Source organism: Globicephala melas, chromosome 9, assembly GCF_963455315.2.
Source record: "Globicephala melas chromosome 9, mGloMel1.2, whole genome shotgun sequence".
Taxonomy (NCBI): Eukaryota; Metazoa; Chordata; class Mammalia; order Artiodactyla; family Delphinidae; genus Globicephala; species Globicephala melas.
The window spans coordinates 71,055,104-71,080,268 of record NC_083322.1 but is presented as its reverse complement, the minus strand read 5'-3'; the positions used below and the strand labels follow the sequence as shown (position 1 = coordinate 71,080,268).

Here is a 25,165-nt window from a genome sequence, read left to right as displayed (position 1 = left end):
GTAGATTTTCATGCATAATCAAAGCTGATTTTTCAGCTCTCTCTGATGTTTATTTGTGTTATTCCGTTATCCATAAATAGAGTTTCTTTCCTAGGAAGTATAAACAAATGTCAAGTGGAAAAACATTTTCGATCCAAGCAATCATTGGAAATGTTCCTGTTTATATTAAAACATGTCAGAATATTTTATAACTCTAGGTTCCAAAATGTACATGTTTTGTGTCTAGTACAGTCCAATAATTTATTGAAAAAATTAACTATGATATTTTATTTTAGGAGCAATTACAGTGATTTCCTATGGAACCAGTTTGCTAACGAGAGCAAAGGACCCAGCTAGCTTCTGGAGGAGACTCACCAGGGCTCTGGTTTTTTTGCTTCTGTTCTTTCATAACTGGATTGGCTGCCTGCCGGAGGCATTTCAAATCAAATTCTGAATCTGATTAGCAAATCACTGCTACAGACCCAGCGTTTTTACAAGAAACGCACTATGGTAGTGTGTAAATAGTTTTTATTCGGCATCATCTGAGGGGTGTTCTGCTCTGGCAAAACCAAAACTAATTGCTTGAAAATTTATACTTGAGATTTTGCCTTAATTTAGTAACACTCTGAGGGTGTTTTAAGGCAAACTTTTAGAATGATTTTTAATTTAGTCAAAAGGACAAGTCGTAGCAGGAATCCAAATGCATGAGGTAGCTGGATTGCTGAGGGAAGAACGCTGGGGTTTGAGATGCCGGGAGAATTGAGTATGAGTCTGGGCTCTGTGATTTGCTAATGTTGCAACTGCGAATGTTGTAACTATACTTCTGTGAAGCTGTGGTTTCATGTTTAAAACCCGTGAGGAAAAAAGATGTTCCTTACAGAATCAGTGAAGGTTAAAAAAATAAAGGAGATAAAATGGACTTCTAAACAATACACACTACGGGGCAGTAGTTATTTAACTCTGGATTTGTCCCCTCATCATCTAACATATGTATAAAACTGTGTTGAATGGTACACCGGTACAGAGTTATGCCTGTGCTACCATAAGGAAATGCAATATTGGGAAGATAGTTCTCTCTGGGTGGTGGAATAATAGGTAGGTGGTTTAAATTTTCTTTTTCATACTGTTTTTCTACTTGCCAGTATTCTATAATGAATTACTTTTCTATTAGAACAAATTGCTATATTTGGAACACTGTTGTTAATGAAGAAAAATGAACAATTTAGCCATGTTATTTTACAGATATATAAAGAAAAAACCAAGATTTCTGTGTATCTACAAATAAGGTAGTTGCCATTTTAATTTAGCATTTTTATAATAAATTTAAAACACTGAAAGATTTTATCCATGGAACAGTAATAAAAAAGATTTTAATGCATCCTCTAAAGAATGAGAAATATTAGGTATTCATTATTTAACATTACTAAAAGGAGAGAGTTCCAAATGAGTCCATGTGGAATACTTAAAAAAAAATTCTTAGGAAGTTATAGCCTGTCCAACAGTATACTGGATAAGGAGGTTGTGAGAAAGTGTTTAGAGCTGCTATATAAGATAAAAGCTATTTAAGTGAGTCATACTCTATTAAAATCTTTCCAAACTAAAATTATCAGCATTCCCACAAGAAAATTTTTAAATTAAGGAAAACATTTAAGTAACTAAACTGATTTATACGTAAACATGCAAACTTATTTACATTTGAGAATATGTGGATTATACAGGTATAGAATCCTCAAACTAGATACTCCAATGGAGACTGAATTCTCCTATTTACTTTTTCCAAACTTTATTGAGATACAGTCGGCATATAACATTGTATAAGTTTAAGGCAATGTGACGATTTACCACAATAATACATCCTTCACCTCCCATAACTACCATTTTTGTTGTTATGATGAGAACATTTAAGATTTACTCTCATAGCAAATTTTGAGTATACAATACAGTATTGTTAGCTGTAGTAATCATGCTGTATATCAGATCCCCAGAACTTATTCATCCTATAACCGGAAGCTTGTACCTTTTGATCAACATCATTCCATCTCCTCTATCTCCCAGGCCCTGTTAACCATCAATCTACTGTTTCTATGAGTTCAACAATTTTTTTCCCAGTTTTATTGTAAATAACTGACAAACCTCACTGTATCAATTTAAGGTGGAGAGCATGATAGTCTGACTTACATATATTGTGAAATGATTACCACAATAGGTTTAGTTAACATCCATCATCTCATAGAGAGAGTTCAATGTTTTTAGATTTCACATATAAGTGAGATCATATTGTATTTATCTTTCTCTGTCTTAGCATAATGCTCTCAAGTTTCACCCATGTTGAACCTTCTTTTTTATGGCTGAATAATGTTCTGTTGTATGTATATACCACATTTTCTTTGTCAATTCATCTATCACTGGACGCTGAGGTGGTTTCCTTGTCTTGGCTATTGTAAATAGTGCTGCAATGAACATGAGAGTGCAGATACCTCTCCAAGATAGTGATTTTGTTTTCTTTGGATATATACCCAGAAGTGGGATTACTGGATCACATGGTAGTTCTACTTTTACTTTCTTGAGGAACCTCCATACTGTTTTCCATAGCAGCTGCATCAATTTACATTCCCATCAACAGTGCAAATAGATCACTTTATCCATATCCTCACTAATTTGTTATCTCTTGTCTTTTTGATGCAAGCTGTTTTAGCACATGTGAAGTGATATCTCGGTGTGGTTTTGCTTTGCATTTCCCTGATAATTAGTGATGTTGAGAACCTTCCCATGTACCTGTTGGCATTTGTATGTCTTCTTTAGAAAAATATCTATTCTGGTCCTTTTCCTTTTTTTTTTTGTGGTATGCGGGCCTCTCACTGCTGTGGGCTCCCCCGCTGCGGAGCACAGGCTCCGGACGCGCAGGCCCAGCAGCCACAGCTCACGGGCCCAGCCGCTCTGCAGCATGTGGGATCCTCCTGAACCAGGGCACGAACATGCGTCCCCTGCATCGGCAGGTGGACTCCCAACCACTGTGCCACCAGGGAAGCCCCCCTTTTCCTATTTTTAAATTGAGTTAATTTATTCACTTATTTATTGCTATTGAATTGTATGAGCTCCATATATATTTTGGATATTAACCCCTTATCAGATACATGGTTTGCAAATATTTTCTTGTATTTCATAGGTTGCCTTTTCACTTTGTTGATTCTTTGGCTGTGCAAAAGTTTTTAGTTTGACGTCATTGCACTTGCTTTTATTTTTTAATAAATTTATTTATTATTTTTAATTTTTGGCTGCGTTGGGTCTTCGTTGCTGCACGCGGACCTTCTCCAGTTGCGGCGAGCAGGGGCTACTCTCTGTTGCGGTGCACGGGCCTCTCACTGTGGTGGCCTCCCCTGTTGTGGAGAGTGGGCTCCAGGCATGCGGGCCTCAGCAGTTGTGGCTCGCGGCTCCAGAGCGCAGGCTCAGCAGTTGTGGTGCATGGGCCCAGTTGCTCCACAGCATGTGGAATCGTCCCGGACCAGGGCTCGAACCTGTATCCCCTCCATTGGCAGGTGGATTCTTAACGACTGTGCCACCAGGGAAGCCCCTGCACTTGCTTATTTTTGCCTTTTTTGCTTTTTCTTTTGTTGTCATATCCAGAAAATTAATTGTAAAGACCAAAGTCAAGGAGCTTTTTTTCTTTGTTTTCTTCTAAGAGTTTTATAGTTTCAATTCTTACATTTAAGTTCTTAATACATTTCCAGTTAATTTTTGTGAGTGGTATAAGGTAGGGGTCCAGTTTCTTTCTTTTGCATATGAATGAATGTCCAGTTTTCCCAACACCATTTATCAAAGAGATTATTGTTAACACATTGAGTGTTCTTGACTCCCTTGTCAAATATTAGTTGACAATATATGTGAGGGTTTATTTGTGGGCTCTCAATTCTGTTCCATTGGTCTATGTGTCTGTTTTTATGCCAATGCCATACTCTTGATTACTACAGCTTTGTAATATTTGAACTCAGGATGTGTGAAGCCTCCAGCTTTGTTCTTGCTCAAGATTGCTATGGCTATTCAGGGTCTTTGGTAATCCCACTGAATTTTAGGATTTTTTTTCTATTTCTGTGAAAAATGCCATTGGAATTCTGAGAGGGATTGCATTGAACCTATCAGTGACTTTGAATAGTGTGGATGTTTTACCAATATTAACTCTTCTGATACATGAATGTGGAATAGCTTTCCATTTATTTGTGTCTTCTTCAATTTGTTTCATCAGATCTTACTGGTTTTGGTATATAGATCTTAGTTTTTATCCTGAAAGTTTACTGAATTCATTTATTATTACTAGCCATTTTTTTTTTTTTGGTGGAGTCTTTAGGATTTTTTACATACAAGTACAGGATCATGTTAAGAAACCCTTGTCTTGTTTCTCATCTTAGAGGGAAATCTTTCAGCTTCTTACTGTTGAGTATGAATGATGTTAGCTGTGGGTTTGTCATATATGGCTTCTATTATGTTGAAGTATGTTCCTTCTATACCCAATTTGGTTGAGAGTTTTTATGATGAAAGAATGTTGAATTTTGTCTGCTGCTTTTTATGCATCTATTGAAAAGACAATGATTTTTATCTTTTATTTCATTAATGTGGTGTATCACATTCATTGATTTGCATATGTTGAACCACCCTCGCTCCCAGGGATAAATCCCACTTGCTCATGGTGTATGATCTTTTTAATGTGCTGTTGAAATTGGTTTGCTAGTATTTTGCTGAGGATTATTGTATCTATGTTCATCAGGGTTATTGGCCTATAGTTTTCTTTTCTTGCAGTATCCTTATCTAGCTTTGGTATCAGGGTAGTGGCTGCATAAAATGAGTTTAGGAGTGATAGATTCCCTAAATCAGTAAATCAGATATTCAGATACAAATGACGAGTCCCTGGTCAGGGAACTAAGATCCTACATGCTGCGGGACAACTAAGCCCACACGCCACAAGTGCCGCAACTACTGAGCCTGCACGCCACACCTAGAGAGCCCGTGTGCCACAAACTGCAGAGCCCAAGTGCTCTGGAACCCACGTGCCACAACTAGAGAGAAGCCCATGTGCTACAACTAGAGAAAAGCCCACGCATCTCAATGAAGAGCCCACATGCCACAACTAAGACCTGACGCAGCCAAAAAAAATAAAAAAGAGAAACAGATGACCAGAAAGTGGGATTGTCACTTACCCCAAGTCCCATGGTGAGTCTGGGAGGTGGGACCTTGTGAAAAGACAGCTATGACAGGTAATGTCTCTCAGACACCAGTTTTTGGGTGGGGAGGGAGGGCGGGCTTTCAATTTTTTGGATGAGTTTGAGAACTGGTGTTAATTCTTCTTTAAATGTTTGGAAGAATTCACCAGTGAAACCATCTGGGACTGGGCTTTTCTTTTTGGAGAGGTTTTGGTTTACTGATCCAATCTTCTTATTATTGGTATGTTCAGATTTTCTATTTTTTTCATGATTTAGTCTTGGTAGGTTGTATGCTTCTAGGAACTTACTCATTTCTTATAGGTTGTCCAATTTGTTGGCATATAATTGTTCATAGTAGTCTCTTGTGATGGTTTGTATTTGTGTGGTATCAGCTATAGTGTCTCCTCTTTCATTTACAATTTTATTTATTTGAGTCCTCTCTCTTTTTTTCTTGGTAAGTCTAAAGGTTTGTCAATTTTTAAAATCATTTTAAAAAACCAACTGTTAGTTTTGTTGATCTTTTCTATTGCTTTACTATTATCTATTTCATTTATTTCTGCTCTGATTTTTGTTATCCTAACTTTGGGGTTAGTTTGTTGTTCATTTTCTAGTTCCTTAAGCTGTAAAGTTAGGTTGTTTATTTGAGGGTTTTTTTTAATGTATGCATTTATTGCTGTAAATTTGCCTCAGCACTGCTTTTGCTGCATCCCATAAGTTTTGTTATTCTGTGTGTCCATTTTTGTTTGTTTCAAGATAACTTTTGATTCTCTTTGATTTCCTCTTTGATCCATTAGTTATACAGGAATGTGTTGTTTAGTTTCCACACATTTGTGAATTTTCCAATTTTCCTTCTGTTACTGATTTCTAATTTCACACCACTGTGGTCATAAAAGATACTTAGTATGATTTCACTCTTTTAAAATTCACTAAGACTTGTTCTGTGACCTAACATATGACCTATCCTAGAGAATGTTCTATGTGCACTTGAGAGGAATAGGTATTTTCCTGCCGTTGCATGGAATGTTCTGTATATGTCTGTTAGGTCCATCTGATATAAAGTATAATCCAGTCCAATGTTTCCTTATTGATTTTCTGCCTGGATAATCTATCCATTGTAGAAAGTGTGGTATTGAAGTTCCCTACTATTATTGTACTATTGTCTATATTATTCCCTTCAGATCTGTTAGTATTTGCTTAATGTATTTAGATGCTCGGATGTTGGGTGTATATGTATTTAAAATTATCATATCCTCTTAATGAATTGATCCCTTTATCACCATATGATGACCTTCTTTGTTTTTTGTTACAGTTTAGACTTAAAGTCTATTTTTTTTCCAGATATAAGTATAGCTACTCCTGCTCTATTTTGTTTTCTATTTGCATGGAATATCCGTTTCCATACCTTCACTTGGAGCCATTTACATTTAAAATAATTATTGATAGTTAGCAACTTACTATTGCCACTTTTGTTAATTGTTTTCTTGCTGTTTTGTACTTACTTTGTTCATTTCTTCCTCTCTTAATGTCTTCCTTTTAAACTGATGACTTTCCATAGTGGTATGCTTTAATTCCCTTCTCTTTATCTTTACCTATCTACCATAGGTTCTTTTTTTTTTTAAATAAATTTATTTATCTATTTTTGGCTGCATTGGGTCTTCATTGCTGCATGCGGGCTTTCTCCAGTTGCAGCGAGTGGGGGCTACTCTTTGTTGCAGTGCACGGGCTTCTCATCACAGTGGCTTCTCTTGTTGCAGAACACAGGCTCTAGGCTCACGGGCTTCAGTAGTTGTAGCATGTGGGCTCAGCAGTTGTGGCTCGTGGGCTCTAGCGCCCAGGCTCAGTAGTTGTGGTGCACGGGCTTAGTTGCTCAGCAGCATGTGGGATCTTCCCGGACCAGGGCTTGAACCCGTGTCCCCTGCATTGGCAGGGGGATTTTTAACCACTGCGCCACCAGGGAAGTCCTACCATAGGTTTTTGCTTTGTGGTTACCCGGAGGCTTACTTGAAACATCTAATAGATGTAACAGTCTAATTTTAAGCTGACAACTTAACTTTAATTGCATACAAAACTCTACCCTTTTACTCCTCCTGTCTATAGTATTTTTTTTAACATCTTTATTGGGGTATAATTGCTTTACAATGGTGTGTTATAGTTTGTTTTTTTTGTTTTTAATTTTATTTATTTATTTATTTTTGGCTGTGTTGGGTCTTTGTTTCTGTGCGAGGGCTTTCTCTAGTTGTGGCGAGCGGGGGCTACTCTTCATTGCGGTGCACAGGCCTCTCACTGTCGCAGCCTCTCTTGTTGCGGAGCACAAGCTCCAGACACGCAGGCTCAGTAGTTGTGGCTCATGGGCCTAGTTGCTTCACGGCATGTGGGATCTTCCCAGACCAGGGCTCGAACCCGTGTCCCCTGCATTGGCAGGCAGATTCTCAACCACTGTGCCACCAGGGAAGCCCTATAGTTTGTTTTTGATGTCATGATTTTTTTTTTAATATTGTGTATCCATGAACAAATTACTGTAGCTGTAGCTATTTAAAATACTTTTGTCCTTTAACCTTTATCCTAGAGTTAAGTGTTTAACACATCACCATATTATACTATTAGAGTATTCTGAATCTGACTATATACTTACCTTTGCCAGTGTGTTGTACATTTTCATATGTTTTCATGTTAGTAGTTATCGTACTTTCTTTTCAGTTTGAAGGACTCCTTTCAGCACTTATTGTAAGGAAAGTCTTGTGGTGATGAACTACTTCAACTTTTTTTTTTGTTTGGGAAAGTCTTTTTATCTCACCTTAATTTCTAAAGGAAAACCTTGCCAGGTTAAAGTAGTCCGGTTGGCAGTTTTTTTCTTTCAGCACTTTGAACATATCATCCTACTCTCTCCTGGCAGGTCTTTGTGTGGGGAGAGAGGCTCAGTTCTCCTGTTCTACCGTCTTGGTGATGATACTCCCTCCATCTGAATTTTCCTACTTCTAACCCAAAGCCACAGCAAGATGATCTTCCCCCCACATCCAGGACTCAGTTGTGGCTGGAATTTCAGAGACAGTGGTAAGTGTCTGTGCATTCTCCAGACATCCGTCTTAGGCTTTGAGGAGGTAAGCGAAGTGTCTTAGCACAAACCATTCACTGCAAAATGGAACTTCTTCTCTTCTAACATGGGGACTTTCAGGTACAATATAAAGCTTTCCATCAGATGCTTCTCTTTGCTTTCCTCCCCTCAAAGTCATTTCATATTAACCACTTTTTTGGAAAATAGTTAATTAACTGCTGCCACATTCTAATGAAACAAATACACATAACCAGCCAAATCTCTCAGTGTCTTGCAACACAGAAGTTTTATTACTAGTATAGCAAGTAGGAAAATATCCTGGATTTCAAGGTAGATTTCACAAGGTAGATGTATTTAGGTCCCAACTCTGCCATTTTTAAAATTTAACTTTGAGCAAGTCATCGTCCCTAGATTCTCAGTTTTCTCTTTAAAACTGAAATAATAATCCACGACCTGCTCTCTGGGTGTTCTCATATCCATAGCTCTCAGTAGATTTAGTATTATCTTTACTTAATCCCTGTCCCTAGGTAACTGTTAAATGTCTACATATTTTTTTAAGTTAATTTAAGAAGTCATCTTCATGAAACACTTAGAAAGTGAACTGGTCAGGGATGACCCTTTAATGGCTGTTTTGGGTGAAAGAGTAAGAAGCAGTACTCTTGAAATGTGGGGGGCTCCCCACTTCAATCATTTATAGACAGATACCAAGGTTATCTTGATTAACAAAAACACAGCTGTGGAAAGGGCTGGGTGAAGGGGAGAGATAATCTTCAATATTTGGATTTAATTCCTTTTTCAGTTAGGTGAGGTAGAGACATAGGAAGGTCAGGAATAAATGTAAAATAAAACATTCAAAGATAAATTTTAGTACAATAGTTCAGCTGATTGAAAGACACAAACTTCTGCTATAGCAAGTAGAAGTGAACACAGATGGTCCTTTATTGATGAAGGGCAAAGATTTCATATATTAAGGGAAGGATCAGTTAGGTCCAGCAGTCATAGTAGTTTAGATAATTTGCAAAAATAAAAAGCAGAAAGAAAGAATTTGAGATAAGATATAACATAAAATTATATTCTTGTACTTTCCCTTAAAGGGGTATTTCATTTCCTATGATTTTTAAAGCAGTATCTGTTAATTTATATTAATGCTATTATTATTTTTTATTTTATTTTTTTTTGTGGTATGCCGGCCTCTCACTGTTGTGGACTCTCCCATTGTGGAGCACAGGCTCCGGACGCGCAGGCTCAGCGGCCATGGCTCATGGGCCCAGCTGCTCTGCGGCACGTGGGATCTTCCCGGACTGGGGCACGAACCCGTGTCCCCTGCATTGGCAGGCGGACTCTAAACCACTGAGCCACCAGGGAAGCCCAACAACATTATTTTTAAAGACACATTTCCTCTTGGTTTATTGATTTAATTTAATCCCTATACTTTCCTCTTCCTTCTCCAAGGCAAGCAATCTAATTCCTATTTGTTTGTTTTTTCAGTGAAAACATTTTAATTTTTAGTATTGATTATTTTCTAGTTTCATAGCTTCACAGAGGGGAATTTTTTTTGAATTTTATTTATTTTATTTTATACAGCAGGTTCTTATTAGTTATCCATTTTATACATATTAGTGTATATATGTCAATCCGAATCTCCCAATTCATCCCACCACCACCCCACACCCCCACTGCTTTCCCCCCTTGGTGTCCATACGTTTGTCCTCTACATCTGTATCTCAGTTTCTGCCCTGCAAACCAGTTCATCTGTACCATTTTTCTAGGTTACACATATATGCATTAATATTCGATATTTGTTTTTCACTTTCTTACTTCACTCCGTATGACAGTCTCTAGATTCATCCATGCCTCTATAAATGACCCAATTTCGTTCCTTTTTATGGCTGAGTAATATTCCATTGTATATATGTACCACATCTTCTTTATCCAGTCATCTGTTGATGGGCATTTAGGTTGCTTCCATGACCTGGCTATTGTAAATAGTGCTGCAATGAATATTGGGGTACATGTGTCTTTTTAAATTATGGTTTTCTCTGGATATATGACCACGAGTGGGATTGCTGGGTCATATGGTAATTCTATTTTTAATTTTTTAAGGAACCTCCATACTCTTCTCCATAGTGGCTGTATCAATTTACATTCCCACCAACAGTGCAAGAGGGTTCCCTTTGGTCCACACCTTCTCCAACATTTGTTGTTTGTAGATTTTCTGATGATGCCCATTCTGACTGGTGTGAGGTGATACCTCATTGTAGTTTTGATTTGCATTTCTCTAATAGTGATGTTGAGCAGCTTTTCATGTGCTTCTTGGTCATCTGTATGTCTTCTTTGGAGAAATGTCTATTTAGGTCTGCCCATTTTTGGATTGACTTGTTTGTTTTTTTAATATTGAGCTGCATGAGCTGTTTATATATTTTGGAGATTAATCCTTTGTTGGTTGATGCGTTTGCAAATATTTTCTCCCATTGTGAGGGTTGTCTTTTTGTCTTGTTTGTAGTTTCCTTTGCTTTGCAAAAGCTTTTAAGTTTCATTAGGTCCCATTTGTTTATTTTTGGTTTTATTTCCATTACTCTAGGAGATGGATCAAAAAAGATCTTGCTGGGATTTATGTCAGAGTGTTCTTCCTATGTTTTCCTGTAAGAGTTTGATAGTGTCTGGTCTTACATTTAGGTCTCTAATCCATTTTGAGTTTATTTCTGTGTATGGTGTTAGGGCGTGTTCTAATTTCAGTCTTTTACATGTAGCTGTCCAGTTTTCGCAGCACCACTTATTGAAGAGCCTGTCTTTTCTCCATTGTATATCCTTGCTTCCTTTGTCATAGATTACTTGGCCATAGGTGCGTGGGTTTATCTCTGGGCTTTCTATCCTGTTCCATTGATCTATATTTCTGTTTTTGTGCCAGTATCATATTGTCTTGATTACTGTAGCTTTCTAGTATAGGCTGAAGTGAGGGAGTCTGATTCCTCCAGCTCCGTTTTTTCCCTCAAGACTGCTTTGGCTATTCGGGGTCTTTTGTGTCTCCATACAAATTTTAAGGTTTTTTTGTTCTAGTTCTGTAAACAAGGCCATTGGTAATTTGATAGGGATTGCTTCGAATCTGTAGATTGCTTTGGGTAGTATAGTCATTTTCACAATATTGATTCTTCCAATCCAGGAACATGGTATATCTCTCCATCTGTTGGTATCACCTTTAATTTCTTTCATCAGTGTCTTATAGTTTTCTGCATGAGGTCTTTTGTCTCCCTAGGTAGGTTTATTCCTAGGTATTTTATTCTTTTTGTTGCAGTGGCAAATGGGAGTGTTTCCTTAATTTAGCTTTCAGATTTTCCATCATTAGTGTATAGGAATGCAAGAGATTTCTGTGCGTTAATTTTGTATCCTGCAACTTTACCAAATTCATTGATTAGCTCTAGTAGTTTTCTGGTGGCATCTTTAGGATTCTGTATATATAGTATCATGTCATCTGCAAACAGTGACAGTTTTGCTTCTTCTTTTCCAATTCGTATTCCTTTTATTTCTTTTTCTTCTCTGACTACTAGGACTTCTGTAGGCTCTAGGACTCTGACTGGCTAGGACTTCCAAAACTGTGTTGAATAATAGTGGTGAGAGTGGATATCCTTGTCTTGTTCCTGATCTTAGAGGAAATGCTTTCAGCATTTCACCATTGAGAATGATGTTTGCTGGGGGTTTGTTTTATATGGCCTTTATTATGTTGAGGTAGGTTCCCTCTATGCCCACTTTCTGGAGAGTTTTTATGATAAGTCGGTGTTGAATTTTGTCAACAGCTTTTTCTGCATCTATTGAGATGATCATATGGTTTTTATTCTTCAGTTTGTTAATATGGTGTATCACACTGATTGATTTGCGTATATTGAAGAATCCTTGCATCCCTGGGATGAATCCCACTTGATCATGGTGTATGATTCTTTTAATGTGTTGTTGGATTCTGTTTGCTAGTATTTTGTTGAGGATTTTTGCATCTATATTCATCAGTGATACTGGTCTGTAATTTTTTTTTTGTAGTATCTTTGTCTGGTTTTGGTATCAGGGTGATGGTGGCCTCACAGAATGAGTTTGGGAGTGTTCCTTCCTCCACAATTTTTTGGAAGAGTTTGAGAAGGATAGGTGTTAGCTCGTGTCTAAATGTTTGATAGAATTCACCTGTGAAGCCATCTGGTCCTGGACTTTTGTTTGTTGGAAGATTTTTAATCACAATTTCAATTTCATTACTTGTGATTGGTCTGTTCATATTTTCTATTTCTTCCTGGTTCAGTCTTGGAAGGTTATACCTTTCTAAGAATTTGTCCATTTCTTCCAGGTTGTCCATTTTATTGGCACAGAGTTGCTTGTAGTAGTCTCTTAGGATGCTTTGTATTTCTGTGGTGTCTGTTGTAACTTCTTTTTCATTTCTTATTTTATTGATGTGAGTCCTCTCCCTCTTTGTCTTGATGAGTCTGGCTAATTGTTTATCAATTTTGTTTATCTTCTCAAACAACCAGCTTTTAGTTTTAATGATCTTTGCCATTGTTTTCTTTGTTTCTATTTCATGTATTTCTACTCTGATCTTTATGATTTCTTTCCTCCTGCTAACATTGGGTTTTGTTTGTTCTTCTTTCTCTAGTTCCTTTAGGTGTAAGGTTAGATTGTTTTAGATTTTTGTTTCTTGAGGTAGGCCTGTATTGCTAAAAACTTCCCTCTTAGAACTGCTTTTGTTGCATCCCATGGGTTTTGGATGGTCGTGTTTTCATTGTTATTTGTCTCTAGGTATTTTTTGATTTCCTCTTTGAATTTTTCTGTGATCTCTTGGTTATTTAGTAATGTGTTGTTTAGCCTCCACATGTTTGTGTTTTTTACGGTTTTTTTCCCGTAACTGATTTCTAATCTCATAGTGTTGTGGTCAGAAAAGATGCTTGATACAATTTCAGTTTTCTTAAATTTACTGAGGCTTGATTTGTGACCCGCGATGTGATCTATCCTGGAGAACGTTCCGTGTGCACTTGAGAAGAAAGTGTAATCTGCTGTTTTTGGATGGAATGTCCTATAAATATCAATTAAATCTATCTGGCCTATTGTGTCATTTAAAGCTTGTGTTTCCTTATTAATTTTCTGTTTGGATGATCTGTCCATTGGTGTAAGTGAGGTGTTAAAATCCCCCACTATTATTGTGTTACTGTCGATTTCCTCTTTTATCGCTGTTAGCAGTTGCCTTGTGGATTTAGGTGCTCCTATGTTGGGTGCATATTTATTTATAACTGTTATATCTCCTTCTTGGATTGATCACTTGATCATTATGTAGTGTCCTTCCTTGTCTCTTGTAACATTCTTTATTTTAAAGTCTATTTTATCTGATATCAGTATTGCTACTCCAGCTTTCTTTTGATTTCCATTTGCATGGAATATCTTTTTCCATCCCTTCACTTTCAGTCTGTATGTGTCCCTACAAGAGGTGGGTCTCTTGTAGATGGTATATATATGGGTCTTGTTTTTGTATCCATTCAGCGAGCCTGTGTCTTTTGGTTGGAGCATTTAATCCATTCACATTTAAGGTAATTATTGATACGTATGTTCCTATTACCATTTTCTTAATTGTTTTGGGTTAGTTTGTGTAGGTCCTTTTCTTCTCTTTTGTTTCCCACTTAGGGATGTTCCTTTAGCATTTGTTGTAGAGCTGTTTTGGTGGTGCTGAATTCTCTTAGCTTTTGCTTGTCTGTAAAGCTTTTGATTTCTCTGTCGAATCTGAATGAGCTCCTTGTGGGTGATCTTGGTTGTGGGTTCTTCCCTTTCATCACTTTAAATATGTCATGCCACTCCCTTCTGGCTTGTAGAGTTTCTGCTGAGAAATCAGCTGTTAACCTTATGGGTTTTCCTTTGTATGTTATTTGTTGTTTTTCCCTTGCTGCTTTCAGTAAGTTTTCTTTGCCTTTGATTTTTTTCAATTTGATTACTATGTGTCGCGGTGTGTTTCTCCTTGGGTTTATCCTGTATGGGACTCTCTGTGCTTTCTGGACTTGCGTGGCTATTTCCTTTCCCATGTTAGGGAAGTTTTCCAATATAATCTCTTCAAATATTTTCTCGGGTCCTTTCTCTCTCTCTTCTCCTTCTGTGATCCTTATAATGCAAATGTTGTTGCGTTTAATGTTGTCCCAGAGGTGTCTTAGGCTGTCTTCATTTCTTTTCATTCTTTTTTCTTTATTCTGTTCCGCAGCAGTGAATTCTACCATTCTGTCTTCCAGGTCACTTACCCATTCTTCTGCCTCAGTTATTCTGCTATTGGTTCCTTCTAGTGTAGTTTTCATTTCAGTTATTGTACTGTCCATCTCTGTTTGTTTGTTCTTTAATTCTTCTTAGGTCTTTGTTAAACATTTCTTGCATCTTCTCGATCTTTGCCTCCATTCTTTTTCCGAGGTCCTGGATTCTCTTCACTATCATTATTCTGAATTCTTTTTCTGGAAGGTTGCCTATCTCCGCTTCATTTAATTATTTTTCTGGGGTTTTACCTTGTTACTTAATCTGGTATATAGCCATCTGCATTTTCATCTTGTCTATCATTCTGTGAATGTGGTTTTTGTTCCACAGGCTTCAGGATTGTAGTTCTTCTTGCTTCTGCTGTCTGCTCTCTGGTGGATGAGACTATCTAAGAGGCTTGATGGGAGGGACTGATGGTGGGTAGAGCTGGCTGTTGTTCTGGTGGGCAGAGCTCAGTAAAACTTTAATCTGTTTGTCTGCTGATGGGTGGGGCTGGGTTCCTTCCCTGTTGGTTGTTTGGCCTGAGGTTACCCAACACTGCAGCCTACCTGGGCTCTTTGGTGGGGCTAATGACAGACTCTGGGAGGGCTCACCCCAAGGAGTACTTCCCAGAACTTCTGCTGCCAGTGTTCTTTTCCTCACGGTGAGAGACAGCCACCCCTGGCCTCTGTAGGAGACCCTCCAATGCTAGCAGGTACATCTGGTTCAGTCTCCTATGGGGTCACTGCTCCTTCCCCTGGGTTCCGATGCACACACTACTTTGTGTGTGCCCTCCAAGAGTGTAGTCTCTGTTTCTCCCAGTCCCGTCGAAGTCTTGCAGTCAAATCCTGCTAGCCTTCAAGGTTTGATTCTCTAGGAATTCCTCCTCCTGTTGCTGGACCCCTAGGTTGGAAAGCCTAATGTGGGCCTCAGAACCTTCAGTCCAGTGGGTGGACTTCTGTGGTACTAGTGTTCTCCAGTTGGTGAGTCACCCCCCCAGCAGTTTTGGATTTGATTTTATTGTGATTGCACCCCTCCTGCTGTCTCATTGTGGCTTCTCCTTTGTCTTTGGATGTGGAGTACCTTTTTTGGTGAGTTCCAGTGTCTTCCTGTTGATGATTGTTCAGCAGTTAGTTGTGATTCCGGTCCTCTCGCAAGAGGGAGGCAACAGAGAGCTAATTCCTGTTATGTATGTTATCTGTTCATAGGGTGCTCTTTAAAGCTATATGTTATTGTTTTATGAGCATGTATTTTTATTTTATCTTTATACACACATGTATCATTTCTGTTGCTCACTTCTCTCACCCAGTAGTGTAGTTAGTTATTACATAAACATCACTGTAAGCAGTTATGTTTATCTAGTCTGTAGTGGCCAAGTGCTACATGTCATCTCCTCCATGGTGTACCTTCATCCCATTGTAACCATTTGTTCTTCCAATAATGTACACTGGGTTTGACTCCTCCTCTCTACCCACCACGAAGAAGCTGTAGTGAACTTCTTAGCACATGTCTTCTAATTACCCTAGATGAGAATGTCTTCAATATACATTCCTGGGAGCAAGATTACCAGGTTATATGTTTTGTGTATACTAAAAATGGTAGTAAACTGCTTTTCAGAATGCTGCCATAGTTTACCTTCCCACAGCTATGAGAGCTCCAGAGCCCCACATCTCCACCAATGCTGGCATTCCCCGGATTACTGAAGTTTTCACTGATTGAAGAAATAATTACTGAGTGTCTGTGATGCACCCTGGCTGTGTTCTAGGTACTGGAAATATAGGGAGACATAATACAGTATAACAGATGGACCTGATCTAATTTTGGGATTGAGGGTCAGTGAAAATTGTCCAAGAAGAGGAAGTGATATTTGATATGAGATCTAAAAGGTAAGTTGGAAGACAATGGGAAGGTCAGTGAAGGGTCAGTGAGAAGAGAAGGAAGACAAGCTAAGTATTCCAAACAGAAGGAAGGGAGGGTATGTTCCAAGAAGACCTGATCCGGACATAAATATGGCTCTTGGGAGAAAATTTGAAAGCACAATGGACTATCACTACATACCCACTAGAAAGGCTAAAACTATAAGGACCAATTATACAAAGTGCAGGTGAGGATACAAAACTGTCATTCATTGATGGTGGGAATGAAAAATGGTATGGCCATTTTGGAAAGCAGTTTGGAAGTTTTTCTTATAAAGTAAGACATATAACTTTCCTATAACTTGGCAACTCCACTCCTCAGTGTACATTAAAGAAAACTGAGTGCTTGTGTTCACAAAGTAAAAACCTGTATAAAAGAGTTAGGTTCCTCCAAAAATTAAAAATAGAATTACCATATGATCCAGAAATTCCACTTCTGGGTATATATGCAAGATAACTCAAAATAGGATCTTGAAGAGATAATTTCACATTTATAGTCATTGAAGCATCAATAGCCAAGAAGTGGAGGCAACCTAAATGTCCATTGTCAGATGAATGGATAAAGAAATGCGGTATACACATACAATGAAATATTAGCCATAAAAAAGGTAGAAATTTTGTCATATGCTACAACAGGGATAAGCCTTGACAAAAAACGTTCTGCCAAATGAAGTAAGCCAGTCACAAAAAGGCAAATACTGCATGATTCCACTTATTTGATGTATCTAAGGTACTCAAACTCTTAGGAAGTAGAATGGTGGTTGCCAGGAGCTGGGGGGAGGGGAAAATGGAAGTTGTTTAATAGCGTTTCAGTTTTGCAGACAAAGAAGTCCTAGAGATGTGTTGCATGACAATGGGCATATAGTTAACACTGCTGTACTGTACACTTAAAAATGGTTCAGATGGTAAATGTTATGTGTTTTTTCCACAATGACAAAACTTCATAGCAGCTTTATTCGCAATAGCCCTTAATGGTAGAAGATCTGAATAGCCATTTTTCCAAAGAAGACATATAGATGACCAAAAGGTACGTGTAAAGATGCTCAACATCTCTAATCATCAGGGAAATGCAAGTCAGAACTATGTACCTATGGTCAATTAATCTACAACAAAGGAGGCAAGAGTATATAATTGAGGAAAGACAGTCTCTTCAATAAATGGTGCTAGGAAAAGTGTAAAAAAAAATGAAATTAGAACATTCTTTAACACCATACACAAAAATAAACTCAAAATGGATTAAAGACCTAAATGTAAGACTGAACACTATAAAACTCTTACAGGAAAACATAGGCAGAACACTCTGACATAAATCGCAGCAAGATCTTTTTTGATCCACCTACTAGAGTAATGGAAATGAAAACAAAAATAAACAAATGGGACCTAATTAAATTCAAAAGCTTTTGCACAGCAAAGGAAACCATAAACAAAATGAAAAGACAACCCAAAGAATATTTGCAAACAATGTGACTGACAAGGGATTAGTCTCCAAAATTTACAAACAGCTCATGAGGCTCAATATCAAAAAAACCTCCAAACAACCCAATCCAAAAATCTGCAGAAAACCTAAATAGACATTTCTCCAAAGAATACATACAGATGGCCAAGAGGCCCATGAAAAGATGCTCAACATCACGAATTATTAGAGCAATACAAATCAAAACTACAATAAGAAATCACCTCACACCAGTCAGTATGGCCATTATCAAAAAGTCTACAAGGAATAAATGCTGGAGAGGGTGTGAAGAAAAGGGAACCTTCCTACACTGCTGTTGGAAATGTAAATTGGTGCAGCCACTATGGAGAACAGTATGGAGGTTCCTTAAAAAACTAAAAATAGAGCTACCATGTTATCCAGCAATCCCACTCCTGGGGATATATCTGGAGAAAACCATACTTCGAAAAGATACATGCACCCCAGTGTTCACTGCAGCACTATTTACCATAGCCAAGAAATGGAAGCAACCGAATGTCCATCAACAAAAGAATGTATAAAGCAGATGTACATATATACAATGAAATGTTACTCAGCCATAAAAAAGAATGAAATAGTGCCATTTGCAGCAACATGGATGGACCTGGAGATTATCATAGTAAGTGAAGTAAGTCAGACAGAAAGACAAATATCATATGATATCACTTATAGTGGAATCTAAAAAATGATACAAATGAACTAATTTACAATACAGAAACAGACATACTTCAGGAATGAACTTATGGTTACTGGGGGGCGGTGGGGAAGCAGGGGCAGAGGGAGGGATAGACTGGGAGTTTGGGAATGACATGTACACACTGCTATATTTAAAATAACCAACAAGGACCTACTGTATAGCACAGGGAACTCTACTCAGTATTCTGTAATCACCTAAATGGGAAAAGAGCTTGAAAAGCAATAGATACATTTATATGTATAACTGAATCACTTTGCTGTGCATCTAAAACTAACACAATATTGTTAACTATACTCCAATATAAGATTAAAAACAAATAGATCGTTTGCTCAAGCTATTTTTTGTATCTTGGATGCCTTTGTTCTTATTTACTAGTTGAAATCCTCCATTTTTCTACCCTGGCTCAGTGATCTGTTCCCCAGTTCTTGGCCTATGTTAGGTCTTCTTTTATTCTGGAGCTCGGTCTATCAAATGACCTATCATTTACAATAGTTGGTCGTTCATGTCTGATCCTGTGGTAGGAAGAATGACAGCCCCCAAAGATGTCCATGTCCTAATCCCTGGAAGTTGTGAATGTTACCTTGTGTAGCCAAACTGACTTTGTAGATATGATTAAGGTTAAGGACCTTGAGATAGAGAAATGATCCTGGTGAGTCCAATCTAATCATAAGAGTCCTTACAAGGAGAGAAACTTTCCTGGTTTTAAGCCAGTTTTCCCAGCTTTTTTCTTTCAGTCAGAGAGAGATGTGATGTGACTGAAGAAAGAGATGTGACTGAAGAAAGGTCAGAGAGATGTAAAGTTGCTGGCTTTGAAGACAGAGGAAGGGGGTCATGAACCAAGGAATGCAGGCAGCCTCTAGAAACTGGGAAAGGCAAGGAAACAGAAACTGGGAAAGGCAAGGAAACAGTTTCTTCCCTAGAGCCTCCAGAAAGGAAAAGATCTTGCCAACCTCTATATTTTAGCCCAGAGACTTGTCACCCTTCTGACCTTTTTTGTCATTTTGAGCCACGAAGTAATTTTTTGGTTAAGATAGCAATAGAAAACTAATACAATCTCAAAGTATGTGGATATTTTGAAGACTCCACGGAAGCTTTGTGACCTTGACTCCCAACGCTTTGTCTGGCACATAAAAACTAATCAGAAAATGTTTAAAGAATAAATGAACCGGAGTTTCTCCCTCCTCATTCTGCAAGTCGCGGAATAAATCTGTAATCTGTCAGCATCACTCCCATAGCCCCTCCACCTCACCCGAGACAATTCCTTTCTCCATTCAGACACTTTGCTTTCCCTTCCCACCTTTATCACCTTTATCCTCAGTCAGTCGATCTTTATGATACGAGTACTATGGATTCTGGTTAGCCAACATATCTGAAAATGGACCCTGTCGATTAGTACTATGGAAGAAAAAATGTAAAATACACATTTTGAAAACTCTTGTGAAAGATAAAAACACTGATTCCCTCAGAAAACATAGTACATAGAGACAAGGAGACAAAGAAACTTCAGGTATCATTACAAATTGTCCTGACAAATTGTCCTGTTACCATTTTAACAATGTCTTGTTGTCTGTCTTGGACTCATTCATTCAATAAGTATTTGTTTATTACCTACAATGTATTAGGTATTGTGAAAGTTCTTTAAGTCAGCTAATCACAGCTTAGTTAACTGAATTTATTGCTTAGTGATTATTTATCAATCTTTTATTTTTAATGACTATACTATTGATTTAACCTATGAACGGTTAAACATATAGATGCCCAGGTACAGCCTCTCTATTTCTAATATTATAGATCCCTGGATGATGAACAATGTATTAATGGAGGGAAAGAAAAGAGCAAACTGAGCAAGCGGGGAAAAAGATAGAAAAAAATAACAAAAGCCAACCTTAATATTGAGTACTTACTCTGTGTCAAGTGTTATGTTAAATTCTTAAGATGTATTGTCTCATTTCATCCTCAAAACCCTCTGAAATTTTCCCTTCATTTTAAAGACAAAGAAAGTAAAGCCCAGAGAGATAAGTAACTTGCCACTGATCAACAATTATTAAGATGGAGATGGGATCTGAACCTCGGCAAGCTGATTCCAGAGTCACAACCTACTCTTCCTCTGTAGTGGTAAGAAGACAGGACTGAAAGATGAGGATGATGGGAAGCTAAAGTTACCGTGCATCTCATTTTACTTATGCTTCTAGTCCATTGTGTTTCTTTTTTCAAATTAAACACTTGTTTGTAAACAGTTCAGAAGGGAACCCTGAAATACATCACACACTGGATTTAATCCCTAACATACTAAGAGTTCACACATGCCCCAAGACCACATGTTAGGCACTGAACACAGGGATAAAATGATGGTCCCAGGAGGAAGAGGAAAAGAAGATAAAGGAGCTCCTTTCTTTTACCAGGAGCTTCCAAATCTCAGTCCACTTTTCAACTAAGGTATTGTTGACACTGGATGAATATTAAGAATAAAATTTATATTGGAATGTTTGCCTGTTTAGATAAACAGGTGCTCACAATAATGGTATCAGAGAGAAAAATCAGAGACCTGAAAAATCAGTGCAACATTTAGCTTCCAGAAGCCTTGGAGAGACAATCCTAAAGCATGGAAAACAAAGCTGTATTTCTATTAGACACGAATGTGTATTTAAGACTGGTCTATATTTCTATATAAATCTCCAGACACAGGAAAATGGGGTTATCAATGCCCTTGACACTACTGATAGACCATCCAAAGCTAAGGCGGATGATACTCAGGATTTTCTAGCTTATTATACTTTTAAAAAATATTCATGAATAAGACAGTTATTCAGAAAACAAAATAGCCAATGGGAATATACTGTACAGCACAGGGAACGCTACCTAACGCACTGTGGTAACCTAAATGGGAGGGCAGTTCAAAAGGGAGGGGATATCTACATGTGTATGGCTGATTCATTTGGTTGTGCAGTGGAGGCTAACACAACATTATAAAGCAACCATACTCCAATAAAAATTAATTAAATAGCCAGATTCATATATTTTTCTCATGCTTCTGTGTCATATAATGACTGAAACCATCTCATTCATGAGAAAAGTTGACAAAAGTTGAAGATGAAATGATTCAGAAACAACCAGATCCTCTTGTATTAAAGAAAATCTAATGTGACTCACACTAAAATCAATAAACTGACATTTGAAAACCTAACCTTCAGTTTTTGTTTTGATTAAAAAACGAGAGAGTCAGAAATTCTAGAGTGTAAATATGCTCCCGGTAACTTAAGAGTTGATCATTCTGAAGTCTTGATTGCCAGAGAAAACTTTTTCTTGATTTTCAGCAGAGCCCGAACTGGTATCCAAGAATAAACCTCAATATTGAACTGACCTTTTCAAAGTAGAAGCATTTGAAATAGATACCTGAACAATGCAAACTATAATCTTTTAAAGGTACAGTCTCCTGACAATCAAGAAAGAAACTAAGATCACAGTTCTGTCTTCTAAACAACATGCTATATGTGACTAGTCCTATCTATTTTTTTTGAACATATAACTTGACCCCACTTAGTTTTTTGTCCTTTATTTTTGTTTTGTTGTTTTTTTAGTGACCCACCATTTTGTTCCTGCTCAAGTCTTCTGCCACCTGAAAATTATGTTTTGAAAACTGTACTTCAGTCAATCATCCCCAAAATGAATCCCGAGCCTTTTTCTAATAATTTATTCTTCATGGTCCATCAGTGAGTTATAAAAATGAAATGACTGTTTGCACTGTGTTGTCATCTCCCTCACACCCCCCCCCCCCAAACTGAACAAAAAATACTTAAAATGGTTCTTAGCCAGGAGCATTTTATCCCTTATTCACTAGTGGTAAATGAGTCAGATATGAGTTGGCCAGGAAAAGAGCTGCTTTACCCAAAATCTTAGTACAAAATGAGTCATCTCACTCCAAACACCAATATATTCTCCAAAATAACTGGCAAGAATTTCCTATAAAAAGAATCTTGCCTTCACCCTTTTCCATCCATTTAGTTCTCTGATTTTTCTAATTTTTCAATTTCCTGTGTACTTATAACACTGCATTCATAACAAAGGCCTAAGAACATTTCTACCTCTTTACCTCATTGTGAAAGCCATCTTTCCTATACTGAGCTGGGGGACAATTCTGATAGCATTCCCCTTTAAAGAACAAATGCTCTGTGGCTTTTAAGGGTTCTCCCTGTCTGATTCTCTGTGATGAAATTCATGCATGGTTCAATAGAAATGCAAAAGCCAGTTCTAGAAGAATTTTTCTTTTCCTCTGCTGAAAAAGTGAGTTCAAAGCCACCAAAAATACTTCAAGCAAAACCATTTTCCTTCCCATAAGAAAAATCAATCAAAATAGATACAATCTGTCTAAAACTGATAAAGAAACATGAATCCAGGCCACAAGCTTCAACTGTTTCCCTGTACATCAAAACATTCCCATTCCCATTCTTTCTCTGCCATCAGATGAAGCTTAAAAATCACAGTGAACTGAAGCCAGGGTCAAGTCCCTATAGATGATCAGGAGTCAAGCACACTATGTACCTGAGGATAAACAAGCATGCTTATAGAGCCAATTCCTGCCAAAGTGCTGAGATTTTTATGTTATGTGGGGCTCACAACAGCACTTATTATTCTTTATTATTCTAAGCCCTGCAATTTAATGGGAAAAATTACTTACAATTCATTTCACTCAGGCTGGAATTTAGCTTCGTTTCTCTATACTAAATGAATTCTAAAGAATAGCTACGCTCCTTTTATATCCAACACTAACAGATGTTAGTTTCCTTAGTTTTACAGCCCTCAAATGACAGACAACTAACTGTATTTGGCCTTGGGAATAACTGCAACACCTTTGGATTATGAACTTGGTTTGGTTCTTAGCTGGGAACAGCAGGGGGTTAGTTCATATTATCAAAGATGTAAAATAAGTTTACCCTTATGCTCCAGATGCCCATATGAAGATATCTTTTAATACAATATTGTACAACTTTTTTTTTTTTTCCTACTGGTAATCTTCTTTTTAAGTGGTTATAGTTAGGAAAAACAATTGCATAAAAATGAAATCTCTTATTCAATGTATCTCCTGCTTTTGACCAAAGCAAGATGTTAAATCCATTAAACTCTGAACACCCAGTAAAAGCAAGAAAAACTAAAACTGTTCATATTTGTGCATTCTTGGGAAAATTGCCAACCTATGTACTAGTAGCAGGATCTGTGTAATTAATGGTGATGTTATTGACGGAGGGAGTTCGATTTCATTCTCAGAAGCAATTTAAAAGTGCAAGCTGGCAGAGCTTTAGTGCAAGCTCACCTATTCATTTTTAAATTGAAGAAATGTGACTTTGAAGTCATCCACAGAGAGCACCAATGTCACTGTCTGTACATTTGGGGTGGTTTTGGTCATAGTAAAAAGAAATCCTGAATGTAGCACTGTCTGTTGAACAGCAAAATGTACAAATTGACAAACATTTCTTAAAAGGAGAAGAAGCAAACTCAATCTTTGGTTATCTTTATGTTTTTTTTTTTTCTTTTCCTGAAAGCTCTTCATATGAAGACTAATTAAAATCAACTCCTTCTTATCATAAAGTAAAATAAAATCAGACCCACATCCACACATTCCTTTATACACATTCCCATCTTCTTGGAAGGTGACTTTCACCTTTATCGAGTAGTTGTACCTCACGGACAGTCATATAAGGCTACCCAACTGACAAGCCATACCTCCAGCTTCTGCTCTCCTTTTTCCCCTCTGTTATATCAGTAACTTCGAAATGATGAGAGAAAGAAAAAGAACATCTTGAAAAATAGAGATAACTAAGGAAAGAAGTTAAGCCCACAAGAAGCTTTCTCCATAATGATCTGTACTAAATTATCCAACGAGGACCATCTATCTCATCACTCTATTTCTCTGTGAACTGTAACAACATGCCCCACCTCTGTGTTTCTCATGAAGAATGAAACGCATGAATTCCTGACAGCCGACAGCATGTGCTGTGGCATCTGTGGCTTCGCAGAAGTGGAAGTGGAGGAGACCGGAGAAGGAGAGCCTAGAGAGAGGCTCACAAACGCTAATGATGAGCCTGGATGTTACTGACCCTGATGATTCCCCCCATGTTGCATTCATACCTGTTGTCTTCTCGAGCAAAGGGCTGTTCCACATCCACTGTCAGGGAGGCCAGGGCAGAAACGGTCTCCGTCTCCTCTTGCAACTGCGCCCCAGCCAGAGCGCAGCCCCTCGGCACACTCACCGTCCTTACCGACTTCCAGTACTTGCCTAAAAAACACAAAGACCCATGCATCATATGTTATAGGAATTTTAGTTCAACAGTGTTAATCAGAAACTTGTATAGGTCTAACTCAGAGTAATTGTTAGGTTAAAATTCACAATGTTATACACAGTTGTAATTTAATTTCTTAACTGTTATGATTAAGTGTTTTTCTCAATCTGGAATGCCAAGTTGTGAAGTGCTCATATTGCCAAGCCTGAGTCTCTCCCTTGCTCAGAAGTTAATAAAGTGAGGAATAATCCACAGTCTAATGAACTCACTATCAGACTGACAGCTGTCTCTGCAACTAGGTAAGCAAACTCTGGGCATCATGCCCTCTGGGTAATCCTCAAGAGACTGGGAG

The 25,165-nt window shown here is 37.8% G+C and overlaps 1 protein-coding gene across 1 annotated transcript in view; it reads right to left on the bottom strand.

Moving 5' to 3' along the window:
• HDAC9 (histone deacetylase 9) overlaps positions 1-25,165 on the bottom strand; it is an 812,002-nt gene that overhangs the window by 3,812 nt on the left and 783,025 nt on the right. Inside the window, exon 26 of the mRNA XM_060304692.2 lies at positions 24,662-24,809. Within this exon, the coding sequence (XP_060160675.1) occupies positions 24,662-24,809 (148 nt within the window). The remainder of the gene's footprint in view (positions 1-24,661; positions 24,810-25,165) is intronic.